General features: G+C 43.1%; 1 protein-coding gene across 3 annotated transcripts in view; it reads right to left on the bottom strand.

The window, feature by feature from the left end:
• Nucleotides 1-25,676, bottom strand: part of fstl4 (follistatin-like 4) — a 214,544-nt gene that overhangs the window by 44,112 nt on the left and 144,756 nt on the right. For all 3 annotated transcript variants that reach the window (XM_037119954.1, XM_037119956.1, XM_037119955.1), the window contains exon 6: nucleotides 24,407-24,527. In XM_037119954.1, the coding sequence (XP_036975849.1) occupies nucleotides 24,407-24,527 (121 nt within the window). The remainder of the gene's footprint in view (nucleotides 1-24,406; nucleotides 24,528-25,676) is intronic.

Consider the following 25,676-nt stretch of genomic DNA (forward strand, 5'->3'; position numbering starts at 1 on the left):
AGTTATCCAACTTTTCTGCTAAACTTTATGTAACCTTAGCAGCTCTGCACAGCCTAAATAACAAAAACAACAAATCAACATTGACTCACATGGGACACCAGCCCCAGTCTCCTAGGTGACAGCACTGTACATGAACAATTCATACACCACGACCTCCTCATTACAGGAATTTGTAGCTCTTTATACAACATCACCTGCTTGCGTAAAGGCTTTTGGATCTTGCAACCACCACAATGATGAGCCAACATATAATTGACATGTACGTAATAAGCATATATTTAAATCATATATTAAAAAATGTATGATATCTTTGTAAGAGAGTGATTTCAGTGTGGACTTCCAATCTGAACCATGTCACAACTCGATTGACTAATAGTCAATCTAATGTTGTTGCATTAGCCTGATTTTTTCAGGATCTATGAGAAATTAACAAAACATCGAACTATGCCACCATCAACATCTTTCACTGTTGAAGAAAGTAGAAACACTCCTTGATCAAAGGTTACTGAGGTCTTTTCTATGCTGATACTGATCCTCGATCACCTCCCTGCCGTGATGACAAGCTGTCCGCTACAAAACCGCAGAGTAATTATTACCATCCATCCAGAACCAATATTTGGCCACTAGGGAAAAACATGTCACCCTCTGACCAATGTTTACTGGGAAATCTCTGAAAAAATCATTTAATGCCAGCTCTTGGTACCATTTGGGATGATTCTCAAAACGTATTGACGTTGATCCCAGCCTTAAGAGCCACAGCTGAGTTTATCCCCACCACAGTTTGAGAGCATCTTTGTAAAAATCTGTTAAAACAATCCTCCCACGTTCTGTCCCATTCTCAGGTGATACAGACAAATTGCATATCCACAAGCAGCGCCTGCTCTGCCCCGGCTTGCTGGGGAAACCTGTCACGACATTATCTAACTAATGATTCCTACAGCTTCCCCCCTTTCCCCCAAAATAGCTCCAATGTGTAAGTTAGTAATTGACTTCCAGGGGAATTCAGGGGCTCCTCTGATCGATCAGCCCTGCTAGCTGAGCTATGGACGGGCTGACAGGGCCAGCGGGGGTGGGGGGGGGTTGGGGTTCTGTATCCAGCTCTGGACTGGATGTACAGTACAGCACAGTATTAGTAGAGAAAGGTATAAAAGAATTAAAGACAAGGACAAGGCTTAACAAAAGCAAAATAGGGTGGATTAAAAATGGTTTAAGGAGAAAGAAAAGGAATGCAGGAGAAAAGAAGCGGATGAGTAAGGCAATCGGAAAAGATGGACGGAGACAACAAAGGCTCGTAAGAGAAGGAGTAAAAATGTGTGTGCGTGCGAGGCAGGAGGAGAGACAAATCTGATGCCGAGCACGTAGAAAATCTCCCAGGGAATAACTAATGTGGCGAGCTCAAGACTGCAGCTCAGAGAGTTGTCCCTTTCCACACTTATGAGTCCAGCCTCTCGTGAGGTGGAGTAAGACATCAAACCACAAAGGCGGAGGAGCAGAGCACTGTGACTTTTTTTTTTTTTTTTTAAAGAGTGTATAGATAACATCCTGACTGTAGACTGGGAGAGCAAAGGGAGAGAGGTGGTGAGGTGCAGAGAGCAGGAGAATGACAGATGGAGAGAGCGTTACAGGTGAAGTAGTGGGAAGTGTGGAGTCGTGTGAGCGGGGGCCGGGAAAAAAAGCCAACAGGCACCCAGGAGGCGCAGATCTGCTGATCTGTGGGTAAAACATCCGAGTATCTAGTTTAAAAAACTGAGCTGAATTGGGGTGTTGTACATGCCTACGTTAAACAGAAAGACTTGAATGTAGAAATGTTGAATGCAGGAATGAGTAAACTGGCTGCTTCTCAATTGGCAGCAGGCTCTTTTTTTCCTCAATTAAATGTCTTTTCATCAGTAAATGACCAAACCCGTGCAGTTGGACTGACCCAAATGGTGCCAAATCTTCCCAAAAATTAGCAAAAAGCTACATTTAATTTTAAATTATGATATTAAAGTGAATAATATAATAGCTCGCCAAACCTACTGCGGGTTGAAAGGAGGTCATACAATCTATTACAGCCCTGATATGAGACATGATAATGGGATACTGGTGTTCGAGCTGTCCAAAGCAACCTTCTACCGCTGTGCAAAGAAACTGGTCAGACTTATTTCTTTATGAATCAAATAGCGTTTCCTTCACTGAGAGAAAAGATGTCTTCAGACAGAAAATCTCTTAATTTGAGCAGAAAGACATTTGAATATTAAATCTGATGGAACGTTTTATTTTCAAACTTCTCTGTTTCATAATTCACAAAAAGTAGTTTGTAGAAGAGGTATTCAACTGAATATTTCAGCGCTCTTCTTAGATGAATGTCTCTGTCATAAACTTTTCAGTCAGCCACGTTATGAAATACGACAAATGTGCCCGGAGCGATAGACCCCGCAGCAACAGGAATCTCCTTATGAACCAGTCCCAGAGGGCAAAACAGCACTTTGCATGTCAGGAATTATCAAGCCTGATTTCTCCTCATTTAACCCCCTCTCTGTAGACTCCACCAGCTGATTTGGGACATAAGCCATGGGAGAAAAGTACTAACGTGTAATGTAGCGACTCATTAGATTTTAGGCCTAACATAAATTACGGTGAATCAACAAGCAGACACAGAATAACACGTACAATATAGAAAGCCTGCATTGTGCCTCAGAAACCTGTGCAGGTAATGGATTTAGACCATACGTGAGAATTCTGATTTTGCATCCCTGATTTTGATTTTGCCAATAGTTGGAGCAGATATTTTCAAAATGACCCCTGGAAGCATTTTGGTGATTTTCAGGTAAAAAAAAAAAAAAAAAGAAGAAAAGAAAGAAAATGTCTTACATGTTTGGGTCTTTTTGGGATGTTACTCGTACTTACAGCTGTTTCAACAATGTTTCAGCAGCATTTTTGGTGACTTGACGTCATCATTCAACAGGTTCTATAGGAACGCCTGGTCATGATTTTCAAAATGTGTACTAAAGTACTGAGAAAGCAAAATGCACACGTTTCCAAGTGTCCACCTCCTTCTCTTGGTAACTCACAGTAGTTTGGTCAGTACAGTAGGTGGCTGTTTGATTCTGTATGAAGCCTCTGAGAGGACAAACAACCAGCATACATACCTTGCCGAGTGCTCTTCAACCCCCCCCTTTCTATCTGAACATGAGTCTCAGCGGGGGGTAGTGTGTTACACATTCGACAAGTAGGCTTACATCCTCCTCTCTTCATGTGTCATGTATGCAAATATATGCACAGCACACTCGATTATTCATATTTGACCCTCGTGGAAAAAAAAAATCTCATTTGGTAAATTAAGACTCAGGCATTAATCATTAATCTCATCACTAAGTGAAAAGCAGCTGCTACAGTATGTGGGCTTGATTCGCCAGCCCTCACACTTCCTACATGTTCCTGCAAAGCTGCCAAACTACGCAGCAATGGAGACGTGCAGGATTTTCAAAGGAACCTCACACTGGTCTCTGATGTACTTGGGTTAGCCCTCAACTAAAGTCCCGTTTTTCTTAACAAGCATGAAAAATGGATTTTCCCATTGATCGTTGCTATGCAACCACCCCAAAATCATGACAACCAGCAATCTTGGACCACCTGTCAATGCTGCACAATAGCACTGTGTGTCAAGCTGTGGTTAAGTTCCTCACAGTGCTCCTCCAATCACAGGGGCACATGCTGGCACCTGTCATCTTTCACTGTGCTGAGACATCAGGTAAAATTCTTGTGAAGCAGTGAACGCAACAAAGTAGCGTGCAGTGATTCACGGTTTAAGATGCATCATGATGTGCTAATATATACGATCAAGTACACAAACATTCCACGCTTGCAGTATATAGAGACAGACGAGGTATAGAGATGTATGTGTTACACTTTTCAACACAAATGTGTTATATGTGTTTTAGTAGCTTCAGGGAAATCTTTACGTCCAATATGGCCTATATAGTATGTTCCTGAGTTAATTTATTATAAATCCTTATAAATAGTATTCACTGGTAAATGCTTGTGTGTTTAAACAAACAAGATATATAGTAAGCAGATTGCAACATCAATGTAAAATATAATGAGATATATGCAATGGTAATCTTTTACTCATTTGAACAGCTGTATAGGTGAAATGAGTCGAGGTATGTCAGCTTCTTACTAATCCAATGGATTAAATATATGTCCATCAAATTGGGCAATAATCAGTAAATGGTAGAACACACACACAGAAGGTGTAGTTTGAAGAATATGGCCAGAATTTAAAGGTAACTCCAAAATATCAGCGAGCAGCATATCAACCAGGTCAACGACAACTGTGTCTCTTTGCAAGCTGTCCACACCTGTAGCAGGTTATGGCTAGCTTGGATCACAGGGGGAGTCACTGTGGGTGGCGGGGCTAAGCTAAACTGGATTTGGCATACATTATGCTCACTTTTTTTTCATCTTCCTGGTGCAGCTGTAGTTCGGTTTAGGCAACAAGAATACTTGGTTAGGTTTAGCACGAGAAGGTTCAACTGAAAATTGCATCCTTTCAGAACATCACCCATACGTTAGAGGATGAAAGATGGCTTCTCCCATGCAAGTATGGGACCGACAGAGTAATATGAATTCCTGCATCTCATGTCTGTATCTTCATGCCATCAATCTCAGGTTGTGACTAATGCGATCTGTGGGTGCTCACATGACACATTGTTTTAATTTTGATGCACCTGATTAATGCTGAGAAAATAATCTCTCTGAAACCATAGAAACATAAGAGCAGGTACCACGACATGACTGCATGTGATCATGATCCCTGTGGACGCGTTAACACTGGAGGGTGTTGTACCGTACATGTAGGGAGACAGGACTCCCACTGGGAGCCCACAGTGAGTGCAAATGATCTCGGCGTGTCACTGTGCATCCAGTGTGAGGGCTGCTCTCTGCAGGTGGGCTGCAGCCATTAGCAAACATATCAGCCATGTTTCAAGCACAGTGACACACTGAATTAATGCCGTGTTGTATCTCACTTTGCATTTCACACCCATTCTCTCAATCAATCAATAACTATGCACACGCAGACAGTTAATACCGTGCATTCACTGTATATCACACCACTCTCATGTACTGTACATGTATACTGTTCATTTTCTATCTCTCATACACACTCTTATCTCGTATGGACACACAAGTAGTAATTCAGTGCAGACACACACACACACACACACACACACACACACACACACACACACACACACACACACACACACACACACACACACACCTCTCTCTCTTCCAGAGTGCTGGGCTGGTGATTATTCATGGGCGGGAGATGGGGATGAGCAATCAGTGGCTAGCTCATTAATCATACTGGATGCAGACCCTTAATCTCCTCTACAGGTACAGAGAAATCCTCTGCTGCCGCTTCTCATTGCTCGTATAATGTCCCCCCCCCCCCCTCTCCCACCCACATTTTCTCCCGGATGCTTTGTTTTGCAGCCCTGCTTATTTCTCTCAGTCTTGATATCTCTGTCACTCTCCGAATGCCTGTCAGTCTTCCTCTCTGTCTTGCTCTTTCCTTTTCTTTCTCTCCGGTCTCAACCTGCCTCTCTTTCTTCCCTGTCGATCTATGTGAAGTGCCTCCTTGCGTGGCAAAGTCTTGCAAAGTCATCGTGGTGCCTCTTATCCAGCAGGTCTCCTGAACTGGGCAAGCCAAGAAGCCATGTTAGGACCACAGGGTAAAGACTGAGCCGGTGGAGGAAATATATAGTAGGGGTATTTTAAAAACAACCCCCTCCGTGCTGTATTAATAGGTCAGTGTCAGCAATTTGGCATGCAGTCTGGACCTCCATGATCTTCTTCAGCAGCTGCATGAGCATTTGAGAAACAAGGCTGAGGAACTACACCTCACAGCACCCTGACCCTCACTTCATGAACCGATAGCTGTTTTGTTCTGGTCAGGAAATCGAGAGGGATGAGCAACACCCGTTCTTCTGCCGCTAAATTAAGATGAAATAATGAGAGGTTAGTTTTATGGTGAGTGCATGAAAATTTGACAAAATTGCTACCTCCTGCTTCATGAAAAAAACAACCTCTGGCATTTCAGCAGATAAATAACACTCTGTCCTTTGTGCAATCTCGGTTTAAAAAGCTGACAAAAATTAAAAGAGCTTTCCTGGAACATAATAAGACACTTCTCCAGTACGGTAACTGATGCGAGAGTCACTGGGGGAGTTTGTGCTTACAAAAGCACTAAAAATAACCTCATGTTGTCAACTATATATATTACCCAAGATGTCTACTACAGTCCTCCTGGAACTGCACACATCCCAGGCCATTTAAAGGGAACAATTGTCTCCCCCGCATTACTTAATGACCAATTTTGCAGGAACGGGCTGCTAACAATGGAGCCTCTTTCTGAGGTGGGTGTTGCTGCTAAGCATGAATGGAAGGCGGCAGTGGATTTACAGAGGATGAGGCTTAATAATGAACCGGCATCAGTCGGGTAATGACGGGGCAGAACTCTCTTTACTGTGTCATTCAATCCCTAAGGGCGAGAGTAACCTGTCGTGTAAGTGGACAGATTAATTGCCTGCGTGGAGGGCAGACCCCTGAACTCCACATACGTTCGCTGTATTACTATACATTCCTGAGTTATTTTGCTCCTTAAAGCTGGGTCCATCATTTGAAACAGAATCCCTGCTGCTGCAAAGCTGCCTGTAAACTGCTAATACAGTAAAAAGGAAAGCTACATCAATATCAGCTTTACGCTGCGAGTCATGTCTCCACAGCTTTTTCAATATTTCTTGTGTTAAGACTCCTGAAGGTCAAAGATACTGTGACCCTCTGGCATTATCAAATTGCATTGACTGAAATGAAAGGGAGCTCGTAGGTCATCATGTTTTCTATGACATTTTTCATTTAATAGAGTTGCAGAATGAGTCTGTGCATTCCTTTCAGTCTCTTTCAGAGAAGAAAACCTTTATATTTCCAAATTCTTTCCCATGGCCTCGTATATTAAACTGACTTATTTTTTGCCTTATTCCTGTGCAGAAATGATCTTCCTGCTGCTTTTGTCCAAGTATTGAAATTTGTGATGGATATGTGTCCAAGCCTGTGGTGAACTTTTGCATGAGCTTCATGAACAACTTGCAGTGGTGACATTTTTATTTCTAATCCTCATCTGTGCTGGCATTATTAATGAGGAAATTGCGAGGCAGTTTCAGTTAATTTGACATTTATAATTCACAGGTGCTGAAGTTACTGCTGGGATTCTTAGAAATCTGGCTTAACATTTTTTTAAAAATTTTTTTTTATGCTCAGCAGCTTTTTAAATTGAATGTACGAATAACTTGAAAATGACCTCAAGCAGAGGAAGACGGGGTGGAAGAAGGAGAAGAAGGAGGAGGAGAAAAAGCAGACGAAGAAGAAGAAGAAGTAGAAGAAGAAGAAGAAGAAGGGGAAAAAGAAGAATAAGAGGAAGGAGAAGAAGAAGAAGAAGACATACAGCATTTTGTATAAAGTGTAAAGTTGAGGATGCAGCCTGGGTGAAATGTTATCTTCACACCCTTTGGTTTGATGAAACTGACATTTTAAGTCTCAAAAGGCCAAAAAAAGTCACCATGCTCTGAGAGGCTTAATGGAAACAAGCTGACAGTCTGGAGCTAATCTCCCATACTTCATTTGGCCGGATGAGACCAAATTCATTAAAGCGATACTCTCATCTGATAGTGGCATAAGATCTCTGACAATCTGGATAATCTTTCATCTGTATGGAAACAAAGACCCCTCGCCCTCTCCCCTCTCCCTCCCCACAGCTTTGCCTCCTGTGGTAAACTGTGAAGGCATTTCCTGACAGGGTGGGCTAAGTGGTCCTCCTCATTTTAAAGCCCTTTCAGCCTTGGGGAGGAGGAGGGTGAGAGAGATTAGTGGCCTGCAGCAGAACTCTGCACTGCAGGAGCCGCAGCTTGACCTGACCCGAGAGTTTGCCTCGAAGGAGACAGAATGCACAGTGAGATGTACTGAGAACGTATGGCTGGGTCTGGGAGGATGCATCTGGAGAAGATGCTGAGATTTTAAATGTGCAGCCATGAATCTCCACTGTCCACTAGACTGGGAATCATCAGATTTATGCACATTTTCAACAATAGCCTGATTACTGTTACAGGAAAAAAAACAGGGAGTAGAAATAGCTTCTTTCATGTAGCTCTCATGAGGGCTTTTTATCACAGAGAAACCACTCACAAGGTTAAAGAGGTCAATGGACTCTTGAGTTTAAATTGGTAAAGTGGTGAGAGCACAACACTAGGTATTGTATTCTGGATTTGATTTGTTACAGTAAGTTTAAGAGGGGCTGTGTTTTATTCTTAAGAGAAGAAGAGAGAGGTCAACGTTTGACAGGGCTAAACGAGAGGAGAAACAAGGGAAAAGGAAAGACAACCATTTCTCTTTGATTTTGCCTCAAATGGAGTGCTGGAATGAAGTTCTGCGCTCTGTTTTTGCATCGATATAACTCCATAGTATTCTGTCAGAGCCAAGAAGTACTGTTTTCAGTTTAAATTGATACACATGCCTAGCATCACGCCCGTGAGCAGAGATTGTCAGCGTGAAGTAGAGATCAACCGAGCCTTGCCGTTTCTGGGGCTCTGCCTTTACCGACATGGATACATGGATACATGTTAAAAAGATATGTGGTGGAGCCGCAATTTTTCAGTTTAACAAGAAACTTTACCATCTCAAATGACATCAGTGGACTAGTGGAATGGAAGGCGAGTCTAGATAACAAAGTCAATGTAAAGTTTGTGTCCATTCGCGGGGGGCGGGGCTTCGCTGTGTAAGTGTAAGTCGGCGGGAGTGGCAGCCGCCATTAAGCCATGAAGATCTGTAGGGATTCAGGTGACAGGCCGAGTGTTCAGGGGAAACATCGGATTCTGCTCTGATCTGGAGCCATTTACCGATGAGAAGCGAGATCACTTTTTGAAAAACTTTTGGGATTAAAGGTGGATTTATCTTCACTTGTGTCCTGCGCTCTGCGGAGGTGACCTTCATTTAAGGGTGCTTGTGTACTGTGGCGAATGCAGCAGACTGGAGCTGGAGGGGAAATGTACTGTAGTTTATGAAAAAGGAGAGGGACACGAGAAGATAGACAAGCAGAGTTGATGGTGAACATTGTATTCAGCAGGGAGGGTAAACTGAATTTAAAAAAAACATACACACTCTTGATAAGGCTGGGAAAGGCCAGTGTCACCCTACTAATATATCCACAGGCTGATATCATCGGGCTCTAATGTTGAGCTAATATATATTCAAACAATGAGCTTCACACACAAAGCCGAGGCCAGTGCCCTAAAAACGCTGCTCATCGATCTTGCTTTGGTACTGCAACAAGATCAGTGCTGAAACGTACGAGAGGACTTTAGATATTAGATTGATAAATAGCATCTGTACTATCAGTTAACTATGTTTTAAGAAGAGTTACGCATATGAATTATAAGTGGGTAGTTGTGTGTATGAGGCTATCATGCGTAATATTGGAATATTAAGATTTATTATGATTATTTTTATTTAGACCCTCCTGGCCTGGTAAACACACTGGTGTCTTTCCAGCTCCTCACTCCAAGATTTAAACAGGCTCTCCGTCTCATTTTATTTTCCAAGCCCAAGTAATTAACTCAGAGTTCACCAATCTGCTCTACTGATTTGAGAGGCTTCATGTAGAATCAATGATGTGCTCCTTCATAAGCAGGGATTTAATTCAAAGCTGTAATGTATACAAGTTGATACAAACCAAACCTTTGACTAATAATACAGAATAAGAGCCCTTGGGGGAAAAAGAAAAAAAAAAAACTCCAAGGGGAGCAGTTTTTTTTTGCCCTTCAGAGCGTGTCTCTGATATAATAACTAATGGGAGAAAGAAACTCATCTGCTTGGCTCGGCTTTCCAGATTCTTTATCATCTAATGCCAAGGGCTCGACTTTGTAGAATAATGAATGGACATTTGGTAGATTAATATACTTGAGTGTTGGCTGATTTATCTGATTTACCATCAAGACGATATTCCTGCATATTTTCTGTGAGTTCCGGGAAGTCCGGCGCTCATGTTGTTTTACGGGAAAGACGATTATGAAATCAGTAACTTTTTAATCACCTTTGATTAAATGAGTACATCTGACTCGTGGAAATCTTGGCCTTCCATACAGTACTCTCATTTAACCCGGTGACCAATGTAAAATACATTATCTTCCCTCTTTCACACCTTGCTAAAATGTGAGCTGATTAATTAGCAGAGAAGTGAACTAAACAGGCTTGGTAACATGGCATCATTATAAGCACTAACGGGGTTTTTAAAAAGCTGCTGATGAGCTGATGAAGTTGATTAATTGCTCCATATTTTCCCCTGGAGTACTCTCCCTCTGCTGTGCAATGAATTATGGGAGAATAAAGTTTGTCTGCGCCACACTACTAAATTATTATGGATCCTCCAAGCATGACAGGAGTTTTGAAAATAATTATGAAAAGTTTGGGGGTAAATTCCTGCACGCCTAATGATTAAACTGTAAGTGAGCAGCACAGAGGCTGGAGGGGAGAACTGTTGGCTCGAAGTGAGGAGGAAGCCGGCTTCATACCAGGCTGGACTCTTTCCATGTGAGTCTGACCTCGAGTAACAAGTGACCTGTGTGTTTATGGGAGATAGAATATGCTAACGTGTGTCAAACACTGGATGTCACATGGATGACGCAGGTGGGAGGGAATCGGACCGAAGGCATATTCTCTGTCCGACAGCTCTGCAGCAACAGAGAACCTCAGCAATGGCCGATTCAAACCCCCTTAAACTCGCAGTCCATTATGAGAAGTAAAGAGGTATTTGAGAGTTAATGGCACCTCTGAATTTCTCACAGGTTTACTTCTCAGTTACATCACAGATCTGGACAATCATCTCAGGGGATTCCACCGTTAATACATTTCATTATCCTACAGAATGAGAGGTCTGGCTCCTGCCCGTATCTACGATTTGCTAACTCCTCATGAGCCCGATTGCTGTTTGAGATCCTCTGGCGGCACTGAATTCTCGACTCGTGACCAAAGGTGACCAGGCTTTCACTGCCATGTGGCAAAACCCAGTAAAACCCTTTAAATCTCTTTTTCTAAACTCGCTTTTTATGTATGGCTTTTTCTTAACTGATGCTGTCTATTGTTCTTCTGTTGCATTTACAACAACGTCATTAGTCAGTTGCATTGTTTGATCCGACACACTCGGTCCAATTATCACAGAGTGGCAGGAAAAACATCAACATGGCAATATCAGGGAGACGTTAGCTGTCAAACAGCGATGCAATCGCAATCAGACATGCTGTTTTCGGTTCAGTGATGGACCGGCAGCTGGTCCGGGACATCTCTCCCTCTGCCTCCTAATCAGTGCAGTCCACCAGTCAACAAGCCACCGCCGTCCTGACTGTCGGAAGCCGGTTTCACGACATTAGAGCGTCAAACTTGAGTTGTTTTCCGGATTTTCTGTTGCGTTAGCACACCCATCACTTCAAGGCTTCACATGTGCGCTGCTTGTAACTGGGATTACGCCTGGCAAGGAAAAAAAAAAAGCGCTGCGTCACCCTGGTACAGAAAAAAGCCTCTGAGCTTTTACCCCTCGAGCCAGCTCAGCGCATGTTGTTTTAGGAGACGTGGTTGAACGGGAGCTTGTTGCCACAGGAGATGTGTGTGCTAACAATCTGCTGGGAGCGTGCAGCGCTGAGCTGAGCTGAGCTGAGCTGCAGAAGCCGACCACACTCCTGAGAATAAAGACTTTGGAGATTTGGGATTACCTGCGCCTCAATCATCACCTTCCCTCTCTCTCGCACACACTGGTGCTTCAAAATGTTTGACTATTTCAGGACTTTTTCCGAAGCTGGCAAAGCTCCATTGTCAGGGTCTACGGAGTAAAAAAAACCCAAAAAAAAACCAAAAAACAAACTTGTACTGTGGAGATCTTTTTGAAATCCACTAAATGATATTGGTGAGTGTTTATACAGGAGTAATATAATTCTGACAGAGCAGGATGACTCAGGCTCACAGTATGAAAAAACAAATTGAAACTTAGCTCTTCACTCAGATACAGAGGCTCGAGCACACAATGTCTTGTCAACTGATCTCATCAGTGACAAAGACGGCGAGTGTAATTACGGTGAGAAATACTATCTGTACAACTTTTTCTTCCTGCGTTTTTTGTCATGTCTGGTGGTATTTGTCCCGCTCTGTTATGTCTGTGTAATTACAAATGAAGCAGTTGTGCCGATAAAGTTACAACCGGCTGCTGTTGTGCACACCCTGACGTACACATCTACTAATAGACCGAGAGTTTTACACGGATGGCAATCAGGATAGAGTCAGCACTTCAGGACGATGCAGCGATTCGACATCAGTATCTGTGCTTCAGGCTTTTTTCTTGTTTTTATGAATGCTCACGATTTGTTGCCTGCAGTTGTGGGATATAACTATGTATCACAGTCTCGTCTCGGTTTCGGTGCCCTCCGGTGCACCGGGAGAACAACAACCTCACACTGAACTCTTTCATGTTTGACCTGCAAGAATTCGAATGCCTTTGTTTATCATCCCTGACATGAATATGTCTTATTTCCAAACACACAAGAATACAAAAAAAAAGTGTGCATCCTGGTCGTGGTTCAGTAATAAAATCGCAGCACTCTCTAACCTGGCTGAGGAGTAAATCACACAGGAGGCTGTACTTTGCTCTGTGTCGCCCTCCCATTAGGTTTGTAGTCGGGTCATTTTGAGACTTGATTTGTAAAAGTTTATGGCCTTAAAAAAAATTGGATTGACAAAATCCAGGGGACTTCTGACGTGATTATTCTAAAAATCAATATTGAAGTCCTACCTCTAAATATGCTTTATTATAGAGCAGGGCTGTCCAAAGTGGCCGATGTCAATCTGTAGGTTCAATTTTGGCCTGCCAGACGTTTTTATTGTAATATAAATGACTATTCATGCTGTTATATTTAATTTAGTTGAATTTCAAACTATTAATTCTTTTTCATATTCTGAGCACAGAACGTCAGTCAACTAAGGGAACAATTGATCCTAATACAGTTTGGCATTTAACAAAACAAAACAATACAGTACAACACTTTGCAACTGGTGTTTTCTTTTGGCCGCCGGTAAAATCACGGATACAAATATCAATCATTGTGTTGCTGTGAAACTCTTCTGCTATTCAAGGAAGTTGAGAGGGAATACAACTCCCTCCCTTTCATCTCCATTGCCCAGTGTGAGTGGAAGAAAAGGTGTGTGTGTGTGATCTTCTCTGTCTATCCCATCTGCCCGTCATCCCCCCCTCGTCCCTCCCGGTGCCAGCTCTGTGTCTGCCTCACCCTCCTACTCTCTTCATCCTCACCTGCCTTCCTCTGTTCTCCTCCTCCTGTCCTCAGCTTGTCATCTTTAATCCCCCCGCACCCTCCACATCCTCCCTCTCACTCTTCACCACTGCCTCTTGTAAACATGTAATTGTGCGTTAACAACTCTTGTTCGCTCCTCTGTCTTTGCGCCATCCTCCTTCTCCACACAGTCCCTGATTACTCCTCATCCTGCCGCTTCAACCCACCTCTGTACTCCTCGAGACCTTGATAAACACGGGGAACCTGTAATTAAGCATCACCTGCTCTTCTTAATCCTCTCTTTCTCTCTCTTTCTGTCCTTCTCCTCTCCCGATACTTTTGGCCTCCTCCCAAATCCCAATCTCTCCTTCCCCACCTGTTAAACAAGGCAGCATTACCAGGTTAACGCTGGCATCTTTCTCTCGGCTCCTCCGCATCCGCAGCTCTTACGCTGATCAAGACAGAGTTTCATCCTTTTGAATATGGAGGAATTCAAATGAATGGCTCCCATCGGGGTTGTTTGAGCGAGTGGTTTAGCTGTTTTGAAAGAAAATAAGCACCGGAACTGAAAGCCGCCACATCCCCTCCCTCGTCGCTCGGCTTGTTCGGCAGAGTGACGTCAGCGCCGGTCTCTGTTCAGTGCCACCGTACGCACACAGGAGGAGAGAACGGCTTTTGCTAAAACATAACCTTATCACCATAACCAAGCCATCTGGACCAACTCGCTGATGATTTACACAGAACAGATGTTTGCCTGAAGAAAACAGCGCTCCCTTTGAGTGCGTCCATGGGAAACATTTCTTACTTTCTCACACGGAAATATTGTAACAGCGGAGCACCCAAAAGGGTTTCCAGCCATGACGGATTATGTGGTTGTACTTTAACCCTGTCGAGTTGTTTTGTGTTCTGTGAATCCGCTTCTTTATTCTTTTTTTTTTCTGTTTTGTTTTTTCTCCCAGCATAAAGCACTCTTACTTTATTTCTCTCTCTCTCTCCTCGCTGCTGTGTTTATCTCCTTTTGTTCTGAGAGAACATTTTCAAAGCTGATGAAGGTGGACGCTTGAGGGGATTTTCGTTGAGGAGATGAGAGGAGAAAGAGGGGGGAAGAGTTCCACTCCCATGCAGGCGCGCACAAACGGGGAGGCAAACACACATCCACACGGAGACACTTGTTTGAAATTGCAGAGGGGTGTTAAAAGGAGAAAAAAAAAAGAGAGAGAGCGAGGGAGAAAGGGGGGGATTGTTCCTGCAAAGAGGCAAGAGAAAGAGCAAATCAGTGGAGGCATGATAATGAATTATTTCCTCGCCAGAGAGGGAGTTAGAGGAGAAAGATAAAAGCAGACCACATGCTGTGCCACTAACAGCCCGGGGGCTGCTGCCTGTGAATTATGGCGCATTGGAACACACTTGCTGCCCTCGGGACCCGCTGGCTGCAAAGGAAAGGGAAAGGGGAGGCAAAAAAAAAAAAAAGAGAGAGAAATAAGAAAACCGCAAAGAGATGGTGGGACAGGAAAAGAAATGTCGGGAAGGGTAATAGGTCAAAGCAAAGCCCCTCGAGTCCCCGCAAAGCATGGATTTACATCTCTACGGCTAATTAGAGACGTAAAGATGAAATTAAAGTGGTGGAAATGAAAGAAGGATAGATAGATGAGGGAGACGGAGGAGCGAGGGTGGGGGCTGCAGTGTTGGATGGGATTATTCAGCGTGTGTAATTATGAGAGATATTAGACGTCTGGTAGAACAGTGAGCGTGTCACCGTTGAGAGGCCATGTCTTAATGATCCTTAGATGATGTTCCAGACGTACTCGGAGATTCAGACAAGTGTGTTTTTCCCCGGCATCACGATGTCAGGCGCACTCAGATGGCCCACGACCGACTCTTTTGAGTTTCATGAAATTTGTACTTCTCAGCAAAGGCACCGCACTGAGATGATCCTAATTTTGGTGCTTGATTTAGATTCAGGCCTAAAAGACACTTGTGGAAATAAATAAATCAATATATACATGACAAACTCAAATGTCCCATTGGTTGAAGGATAACCTCACTACAAAAGTGTCACCATCTTAACCTCAACTGAACTTAATTCATTAACACACTTTCTAAAAGAGTTCGCCTGCAACTCTTACAGTTTAATACATCATCCATCTGATGTTTAACAGTTTTTTTTTTTCCTCTTTTAATCGCTGTTGTAATTTAGATTTCGCGAGGACTGACTTTCATTCAACTTGCCTCATCTCCTTCATTTATTAATTTACTACGTTTTAAAAAATTAGCTTTAACACCCCTCGGAGTCTGAATCCTGAATTCGATACATCCAGCTGTTGTTTTTAAGTCTAGGTGGAGAGAGCAAACGCAATAGTGCGCAAGAGCAGCGGAGCGAGTTTGTTCAGCTAAATCCGCCTCCTCAAAATGTGACATCTTGCATTCTGTTCTTTTTTTTTTTGGGCTGGTAAAGTTTGATTTTCTACCATGAAACTACAGTATGTAAGCCTAAAGAACTTACAGTGTTGATGTGTAATGACTTTATGAATGTTCAGCGACACAACCACAGTGATTAAAATAAAGAAAAAAGAAGAGAGAAATTACAATCAGTCCATCACCAAAAGCTGTTTACTTCTAAGAAGGGATTAAGCGTTTAGAGCGTGTTTTCATTTTAATCAGCACCTTTGATTTCTGCCTAATCGTCTGCTGGGTACAAGAGCTCCTCTCTCTCTGTATTTTGGGATAATTTATAGATTCCGCATTAGACTCTGCATCAACAAGTGTGTGTACTGTAGTAGCAGGGTGGCGGTGTGGTTTGAGTTGCTGTCCGCTTGCAGGTTTGTCTGATGTGTCTTTCAGCAGCTGTTTGTCCGCTCATAGTGCACCTAACTTTTACAGCACATAGGTGACGGGAAATGAGAAATTACACAGATAGCCCTCAGCTGGACGCCGTAATGACATGGCAAATGTCTTCAAGCCATAGGCCTGCAGGGAGACCTATAATCTAGGGTTTCTTTTTCGGAGCGGTGTGATATTCATTTTCTATCTGGCGGGTCTGTTGGAGCACTAGAGAGGGTGAGATGTGGCGCAGAGGACAGACAACTCCACCGTGCTTCACTAACACTTCAGAACATGGATCCAATTTGTTTTCCATGCTAACAAGTTTCCAATAATGGCTCTCAACCATTCCACTGAGGTTTGTGTGATTCCACCCTGAGGCACTACACTTTGTTTTTCTATACAATCATTACACACACGGTACATATGTCTACTCTGGCAGATGTTTGTAGAGTGCTTCATATCTCCTCTGATGCTGTGCACATTAACTGTTGCTTTATTATCATAAAATTCATTGATGTTGCCCACTGTCTCCTGATATCCTATGAATACAGCACTCTTTTAAAAGTAAATGACGTCTGCTTTTTGTACCGAATGCCTCAAAAGACTGTCCAGATGTCCTTTGCTTTCCCCTCTGCTCTCCTTTCAAGCCCCCCCATCCATTGTAATATCCTAAATATTTCCACCTGACTGCAGTGTGTACATACAGAGATAATGCAGTCCAGGCTTTACTTCACAGCACACATCTCACACCCTTAATTGTTGATCATGCACAGGATTCATATCACTTACTTTACTGTGCCTCCTCTTTTCTAACCCTGTTCTGTACTTCCTCCGCTCGCTTCTTCCCTCTCCTCTGGGGAATTAGCTGCATTGGCTAAGTGCTGGACTAAATAAATGATTTGGACATTAAACAGCCACAGTTGCCATGACAACTCACCGGGCATCTCTCACTGTTGTATTCAGAGCAGACTGCCGGGTGACTGCTGGCTGGGAGGTGTAACGCAAGTGCTGTATACGTGTGTGAAATGGATGTGTATCAGCGATGGATGATACCGTTGATTCCCATTCTGACACTGATTCTGATAACCAGACTTTTTTGCTGTAGGCTTCTAACTCTGTGTGTGTTTTTTTTATTTTATGGATGAGTTAGACATAACACAGGTCACTTGCTGTATATTGGTACTAACTGTTTGTGGAGTAAACAGGTGTAACAGACGCAATCGAAGGTGTGTTTAAAATAAATAACAAGTGGTGTTGGATTGTGCACAGACTCATTTCAGGCAGGAACTGAGACATTTCTGATACCAAATCGCCTGTTTATGGTCAGCTTTGTTCCTTTGCTTAGCCGGCCTCGTTTGCAAGGGTGGGGTTGAGATGCACACACCAAATAAAGGTCAACGTTTCTGGTCGGAGGGAGGTCAACACCGACCTTTCCAAGAAGGTGGCTGAATGAATTAAATAGTGAGGCTGTTTTCTATAAAGTGAATATGGACTGCTACATGTAGGAATACCCGCAGGAATACTCATAGGAAATGGATGCAAGATACAGTTAATATGCTCTATTATTAAAGTTTGAATAAACCAACCCTGCATGCCGACCACAGATCACATAAAACATAGGTTTAAAAAAAAACAAAAAAAAAAAGAAGAAAGAACTCTTTCTGCCTAAGTAGAATGGGAGAAAACCAAAGCCCCCAAAGCCCCTTACCTGTTACTGCAGCTACCTGACACTGGGTAATTACCCAGGAATAGAGGCGATTCTCAGAAGGTGCCAGAAAGCCCCTTATACACACACCGGCAATTAGCTGCAAAGGTCTATTGAGCGGTAATGAGCCATCAGGCAGTAGCTAAGGGAGAGTGGCCAGAGGGGAGGAAAGGAAAGGAACGAAGAGGAAAGGAAAGGAAAGGAAAGGAAGGGGAAAGAACAAGAAGAAAGAAAATAGAAACAGGAAAAACCCTAAATGCAAAAAGATGGGAGAACAATGGAAAAAATAGGAGATGAAGAGGAGAGAAGGCTATGTGTTAAAGAAAAAAAAAGAAAAAACAATAGAGAGCAGCAGAAAGGAGAAGATAGAGAGAATGTTGTTGCGTGGGTGCTGAGGGAACCACCAAGACCTCCAGTTCAAAGTCTCTTTGTTGTTAAGAGCTTAGCTGGAGGTCTTTCACCCACTTGGCTGTCAGAGAACAACAAGCTCCTGTGGTAAAAGTGATATCTGATCTCAGCAAGATCATTTGTGCAGATTAAGGGCAAACTTGAGAAACATGAAAGATCAAACCTTGACAGGAGCTACCAGGCAGCAACAAAAAGATTAGATCTCGCTGCAGAGGCATCAGGGCTCTCTAAGAGCTTCATTGGCTGGGCGCAGGATGGAGAACGGCAGGAGAGCCCAGGAGAAACATTTTATCCCATTGCACCAGCTGCACTTCTGCACTGATGTAGCCCGCGCTGTTATATAATTCACAAGAAATATTTCAAGTTCAGTTTATGTACGAGTGGATTCTGCTGAACTCACAACCCTTTCTCCTGGAACAGTGTTTCTCAAACGTCTTTACATTGTGTACCATCTCAGAAAATATGAGGCTCGTCGGGTACCACCACACCGACCGACATTAAAATACAGCGTCAGTGTGATCTGTTCAGCTCTGTACCGTTTGCTGCTCTGTCATAAACTTTAGTTTCAATAAGACTGTTGGAAATATTCCACCTTCAGCTCCGCACTTCAGTTGGCATTTGGAAAGCGGTCCATGCTAAACTTTTTGTTATATTAAAGCAGAATCTGTGTGTGTTTAATATAGAAAATATCTGCAGTGAAATAAAGCATGAGACATGTTAACTTAATTCGTTTTATAACCTTTTCTTAACCTTACCCAAAGTGTTGCTCTAGCCTGACCAGGTACGGCATTCAGAATGTGAACCCAGCTATTATACGCCCACCTCTTGACGAGCTGAAACAGAGCTTTCGGTTTGTTTACAGTAACCCAATGCCACTTTGGGCTCTGAAACCTGTTTAATGCACCCAATTTATTGAAGACCAATCATTTATGCTGTTGGCCTCAAATGCTTTGCTGATTCAGACATGCCCAGACGTGTTTGGTTTTAATTAAAACCTTAGAGGCTTGAGTGCTTCATGGCCACAGGTCAGATCTGAACATATTGTATTGCATATGTCAACATGATGACTGATTGACAAATAGACAACTTTGGTATGCAGTATCAGTCGAGCTCTGTCAGCAAGACTGAGCGAATGTTTCTTCGGACTTGTCACCACTGATGATTAGGATGCAGATGTCAGACTATCTGGGCTGCTGCAGTGAGGGCGGGGCTTCTGTACATGGGTCACACGCTCTATCCACCGAGCTACTGGGGCGCCGCCATGTTGGATTTTCCACATATATGTGGCTTTAAAGTCACAAATTGCTCATATTTCTCACATGTCCAACACACTTATCCATAGCTGTACACATCCCTTTCCTTCAACCTGCAAACTTCAACCAAAGCTGCCTGTCACCAGCTGCCACCATCTCATTTTCTCTCCTCTATTTCCATTTTCTTTAATTTGTCCTGTCGGCCATCCCCCTCCAGAGAGCCTCGCCTTCCTTCTCCTGCCATTGTCTCTAATCTTCCCACCGTCACGCTTCTCAGAATCCCTTCTTCTCCACATGATACTCTCACTTTCCGACCATTCTCCCCTTCCCTCCTCATCGCTGCCACTCCACTCTCTTGATTAATTAGTCAGACCCGCCGAGTGGCCCCGCCAGTGCAGCCCGGCTTCTCCATATAATTCTACTATTAACAGGAGTCATGGAAAACAAATCGACTTGCGGCGGAGGAAGTTTGTTGGGAGAATACAAAGAGAACAATTGTGGAGTGGAATGACTGCATGTGGTAAAAAGATGGAGAAACAACAAGGAACAAGAGAAAAAAGGAAAACAGCCTGGTTCTAATTAAAAGCTCACAAGCTGAGTGTTTTTGTAAATAAATTAACAGCTGGACCACTGGCTCATTGTGCTGACTACACGCCTGTTATCATTAACATACTAACACGTCCTTAACTGTATTATGTGAACATGGAAATCTATATTAGCCAGATAAACAGAGTTTAACTGCACAAATCATTCTGGCATGGAAAGTGGTAACCTCAACATCAACTGAAGCTGATAAAATATTGGATCTTATAATAAAACTAAGAGCCTCAAACTGGTCATTGATGTCTACTCTAAAATCCTGCCGGGCAGGAGAAGATGCTCAGCAAAGAGAGCGCTGAAGTGTTGGGCCGCTGTCTTTCTGCTGCGGGCCCCGCTGCTTCCTCCTCATACGTCCCCATTTTCCAACTTGTGTTTCCTCTGTCGCTCTCTCCCAATGTGCTGGCTTGATGACCCTGAGTCGATCACGAAGATTTAGCGAAGTAAACAAGCCGGTGCGCTGACATCGGTTTCGGGAGCGTTGGTTTGAATTCACGGCCGCTGTTGTTTGCCTTTGTTCTGATGCTTTCATGCTGCTCTCTGCGGGAGCTGGAGGGTCTCCAACAGTTTCAAAAGTTTCTGCATCAAAGACAACTTTTGAAGTTGTTGACCACAACACACTCAGGCCTCTAGTTTCTGTTCGACACACTGAAGGCTAACAGGCGATAGCGCTGGGGCTGGGTGTTAATCCTGACACGGGTTTGTCAAGCTTCTCTAGTTCAACTGCACATGTTGACTTGCACATACAAATAGTTAGTTACATAGTGTATACGATAGGATACAGTAAGAACGCTGAATCTGTGTCACTGTGGCACACACCCTTTTTAATGCTAATCTATAATGAATTTATGTTAAATACAAATCAACACTGTGTTAGAACAGGATACAGTTAACTGAACTTCAGTGCTTCATTTATTATAAATGATTATTTTCTATCTGAATTCATCACTTTATTGTAACAGCCTGTCATATGACCCGGCTGGTGGAGAGCACTTCCCTTAAACATTCTCGTCTTCACTTTCTCCATCAGGCTCTGATTCACTTCTGTCATTTTCTCTCTTGTTTTTTTTTTCTCTATGTTCGGTGAACACAAGTAAAATTGTGATTTTTTTTTTTTTTCTCTTCACATTACCACACGGCACTTTGAACGCATGCGGCACATGCCAGGCATGTTCTCCAGCCTTCGTCTCAAAGACATCGAGGGAAATTCCTTCACTACTTCCTTTACTATCTTCCATACACCCTGCGCATCCATCCATGTACTGTATCTGTGCAGTGCAGCTTTATATACTACACATGTATCCACAGAGGAGCTCTGACCTTGTGTGATGGTATATATCACATTTGCGGGCTTTAGATTATCTCCTAACAAGCCTGCTCACCTATCGGCTTCACTCCTAATACCGTGCTGTTGTCTTTCACCGCCCAGTTCACCACGAGGCCAGCCGCTGTGTGTTTATTATTATTTTAATTACAGCGGTTCTAATTCAAAGACATTAAGCATGTGTACAGGCCATCCGCCCACGACAATGTACAGTGTTGACACTGTAATAAATGTTAGGAAATGGAACCCTGTGAAACCAGACACCATTAGGAAACTACAGAGCTAAAGCCATTATACTGTTATCTCTGTCCTGCAATATGCTCCATGGCCAAGAGAAGGTTGATTATTCACTCTTGCTGTAGCAGAGAACAAGAAGTCCTTGTTTCTCTGGCTTTAATGATCTTAAACTCAGAAGCACTGGTGTGACTGAAAATAAAAATCTTTGTCTCCAAGTTGAGAATAACCAGTGTTGGTAGGCTGTTACTCATGATATCAGAGGATATCAGTGTTGTGGACACTGAGTCCACAGAGTGGTGACCACTAACAGATAAGCTGCAGCAGAGCCAAAGTACTGAACTTTTCAAGGTTTTCATATTATCGGCAATCAGACACAAAGAACTCTGATACAGATAACTGTAAAAATGATCATTATCAGCCCTGATAACTGGTAATCATTGGTCTAACCTTACACTTCTATACTAACATGAGCTACTGTTGCTCTCTCTTAGCGGAGCGGAGAGATGCTGAGACTCGAGACAAGCCACAGGCTTATATAGGCGACGTAAAGAGATGGAATGGTCTTATGTTATCATCTCACAAGTGGCCAATAAAAAAAAATCATTAATACACGTGTATTGCTACAAAAAGAACTTGTCCCTGTCGTTCAGATTATGAAACGTATTCTCTGGATCTCTTCATTATTTTGCAACTGAAAGCATACATCACTTACAGATTACTTATAAAACTAATAATCAAGGACCTAAAGGTTGTTCTGTGGTTGCACTGATTGGACCACACTTAATGTCTGAGTCACAAATGTAAATGTGATTGCCATCTCCCAGTAACCACCACTGAATGCGACATCAGTAACATTTAACAAGTCATTAATCTTTGATTGTAATTATAAATCCATACTCTCATAGACAGAAAGTGGTGTTTAAGTAGAATCTACTTAACAGACATGCCAAGGAGCCAGTTGAGAAAGGTCATAATAAAAAGTACATCATAACAACCTGCTGGGCTTATAAAAGGGAGAATAAGGGGGGGAATCAATAACAATGCAATCATCTCAGGAGTATTCTCCTCTCTCCTATATTCCCCTTCTATTCAATTTGTGGTAAAAATAAAAAATAGATTTGGGTGAAAAGAGAGCTGTGTAGAGCGCTGTGTCTGTCAAGGTTCATATATTAAACAGAGCAAAGACAACAAAAGGGTCAAAACAACACAATTAGTGTTCCTTAAAAGCACTTATTCAGTGACTGAGGGAGTAACAATGAAGCTGGGGTTGTCTTTTTTGGGAAATTGCCACAGGGCTTTTATTCTTATATGAAGACGTAACTTATCAACAGAGGAAAAGCATTAAACCTGAAGAGGGACTGCTGAATACATTTTTCTACCTCTGTGCTTTGAGTCATTGGCTAAATCGAACAGACAATGCGCTTGTCAACCGGGGCAGAACACCTCCTCACCTCATTGAGGTCTATTGTTGGTAGCCTATTTTCCAAACTTGTGACCATATTGTAAATTTCCATCTCGCTAAACACACCTGTGACTCCTGGCTGCTTTGCTTCCCCCAGACCACTCACCGGGGACGGCACTGACTGCATCCCAGGAAAACACACACACACACACACACACACACACCTACAGTCACTCACACACAGATGCACACTTGCCCGGAAACTTGTGCAATTCAACACCATCGACATTATCCAGAACACCAGATGCGCCACTCAAAAATAAGCACTCCCCCTTGGTGTTGCCTTTCTGCAGCCCAACAGTTAACCTTGAGCATCATTCGATCATTTGCTTGTTTTATTGGTCCCAGCCCATTCTTTCAACCGCTTGTCAGACATAAAATGCATTGATAAACACGGCCAAAACCACGCAGGCAGATAACCTGCAGGTTGACAAATACCATGCAGTGTATCTTCCCACTGCCCATCTGGAAGGTGAGCAGAGGCTAACAGAATAATAGCATGCTGGTGCCCACTAAAACCAGTCATTAGGAGGCTAAATTAGTGGTGTTGCTTAATGGACCTCCACGAGCTGAGGTAGAGCCCCAGAAATGGTCACCTGCCACGGCTAACTGTTGGATTCATCAACTTTATCAGATTTTATCGCCACTTTGGATTCACGTTTAAGTTTCCTGCCGTCTGAGGTGAGATTTGGAGGAGTGAGTTTGAAAACAGGAGGTTGCCATGACATCCAGCAAGCTGATGCTACAGCAGCATTAGCAGCGTAATTGTGGTTATTGGTCTTAATATGGTGGAACCTGCCTCTCAGCTGCTGCTCGGCCAAAACCCCCAAAGGCTATTATGGCTGTTCCAGATGCTATAATCATGGTTTGGTCCGGGCACATGGGCCAGTCTGCAATTATCAATTTATCTGTGGCTGAAACACTTTTGTCCCGATGGCTGCTGTGGAGAGGGGAGGCTGAATGGATGGGAGGTCGCCAGGTGACTCTGAATTGTGGTGACGGTAAACCGTGTGTGTTTTAGTTTTAAAAAGCACAGGAAATGTGTGCTTTGCATGGCTTTTCAGCTAAAGAAACGTATTAATCAACAGGTATACACGTGCATACTTGGCATGGTAGTGTCAGAAGGGAACACAAATATGCAGACAGGGTTTCAGCACTTTGGATCTTTGTTTTATGATGTGAGGAAATGAGGATGAGGGGGAAATATGCACAGATGGAATAAAGACTCACGGAAAGCCGTGTAGAACTCATGCAGGCTGAGGTGTCCATCATTGTTGTAGTCGTCATAACGCAGCAGGTCCTGCATGGTGCACTCAAGCAGGTTGTCCTCCAAGTGTTCCTTCATGGAGATCTAATACACACAGACACACAGACACACACACACACACACACACACACACACAGACACACACACACACACACACACACACACACACACACACACACACATCATGAATCCGCCTAGAGAAAGGCTGATGATTAAGACAGCCATTGTTCACAGCTACAAAATGATGAGACCTTATCGTAGCCCTTACTTTACAGCCCTCATCTTTTTTTAATCTGAGCTATACGCTGGGAGAGAGAAGCGCATTAAGCACATTCAGTGTAGATGTAAATCTGACATTTTCAAAGGGGAGGTACCACACGCATTTCATATTTCAGCAGTCTTTTCATAGGGCAGCCTTTGAGGAGTATGAACACCTACGCTCGGCCTGTCTTTTAAAAACACTGATGTGAAGAATCACAGAATCCTCCTCATTACTGCATCCATACATTTGCTTGCATTCTATATTTTACATAACGAAGCTCCTGTATGTTATCTAAATGAAACTCTTGACAGTCTAATAAAATTAAACAACACAATAGTGATCAAATGCACATTACAGCCACCTTGTGACAGCCATCACATTTTTGCTGTCCCAAGTGCTCCAAGAAGTGATTATTTGGGCTTCCAGTGGAAGGAGCCGGGATTTGAAATTAACTGCCAACCTGAAAACAGTTGCCATTACGAGCAGTGTTCGGAATGAGCTTCTTTTTTTCGCTCAACCAATAATTACAATAAGATTTCCATCAGAGGGAAAAAGCCTCACACACGTACGCACCGGAATCACAGGAGCCGGCTCATTCTGAGAGTAATTTCCTTCCATTAGAAAAAGAGGCGGGTTAAACATGTCGGCTCTCATGTAAGCGCTGTTTGTGATTGCTTGTCATTTTTTAGGAGTAGCTCTGCGCTTACCTCTTACTCACTGCACCCAAGTTCATTCTAGGATGTTCCCCTGGGAGGACGCACGACGCTCTCTTCCATTGTTTGTCATTTATGAGTCGTCTCTTTCACCTTAGCGGTGCTTATTTCTCAGGGGAACCATCTTTGAATAGGTGACGTTAAGGAGTTTTTAGGGAGATAAACACAAGACTCAGCTTGTGCTCGATAACTCCGGTTGCACTATTCTGTTAAAGCTGTTGCCTCTGTATGAAAGTGTAACTGATAAAAGTGCCACGG

The sequence above is a fragment of the Acanthopagrus latus genome, chromosome 13 (genome assembly GCF_904848185.1).
Source record: "Acanthopagrus latus isolate v.2019 chromosome 13, fAcaLat1.1, whole genome shotgun sequence".
In the NCBI taxonomy this organism is placed as follows: Eukaryota; Metazoa; Chordata; class Actinopteri; order Spariformes; family Sparidae; genus Acanthopagrus; species Acanthopagrus latus.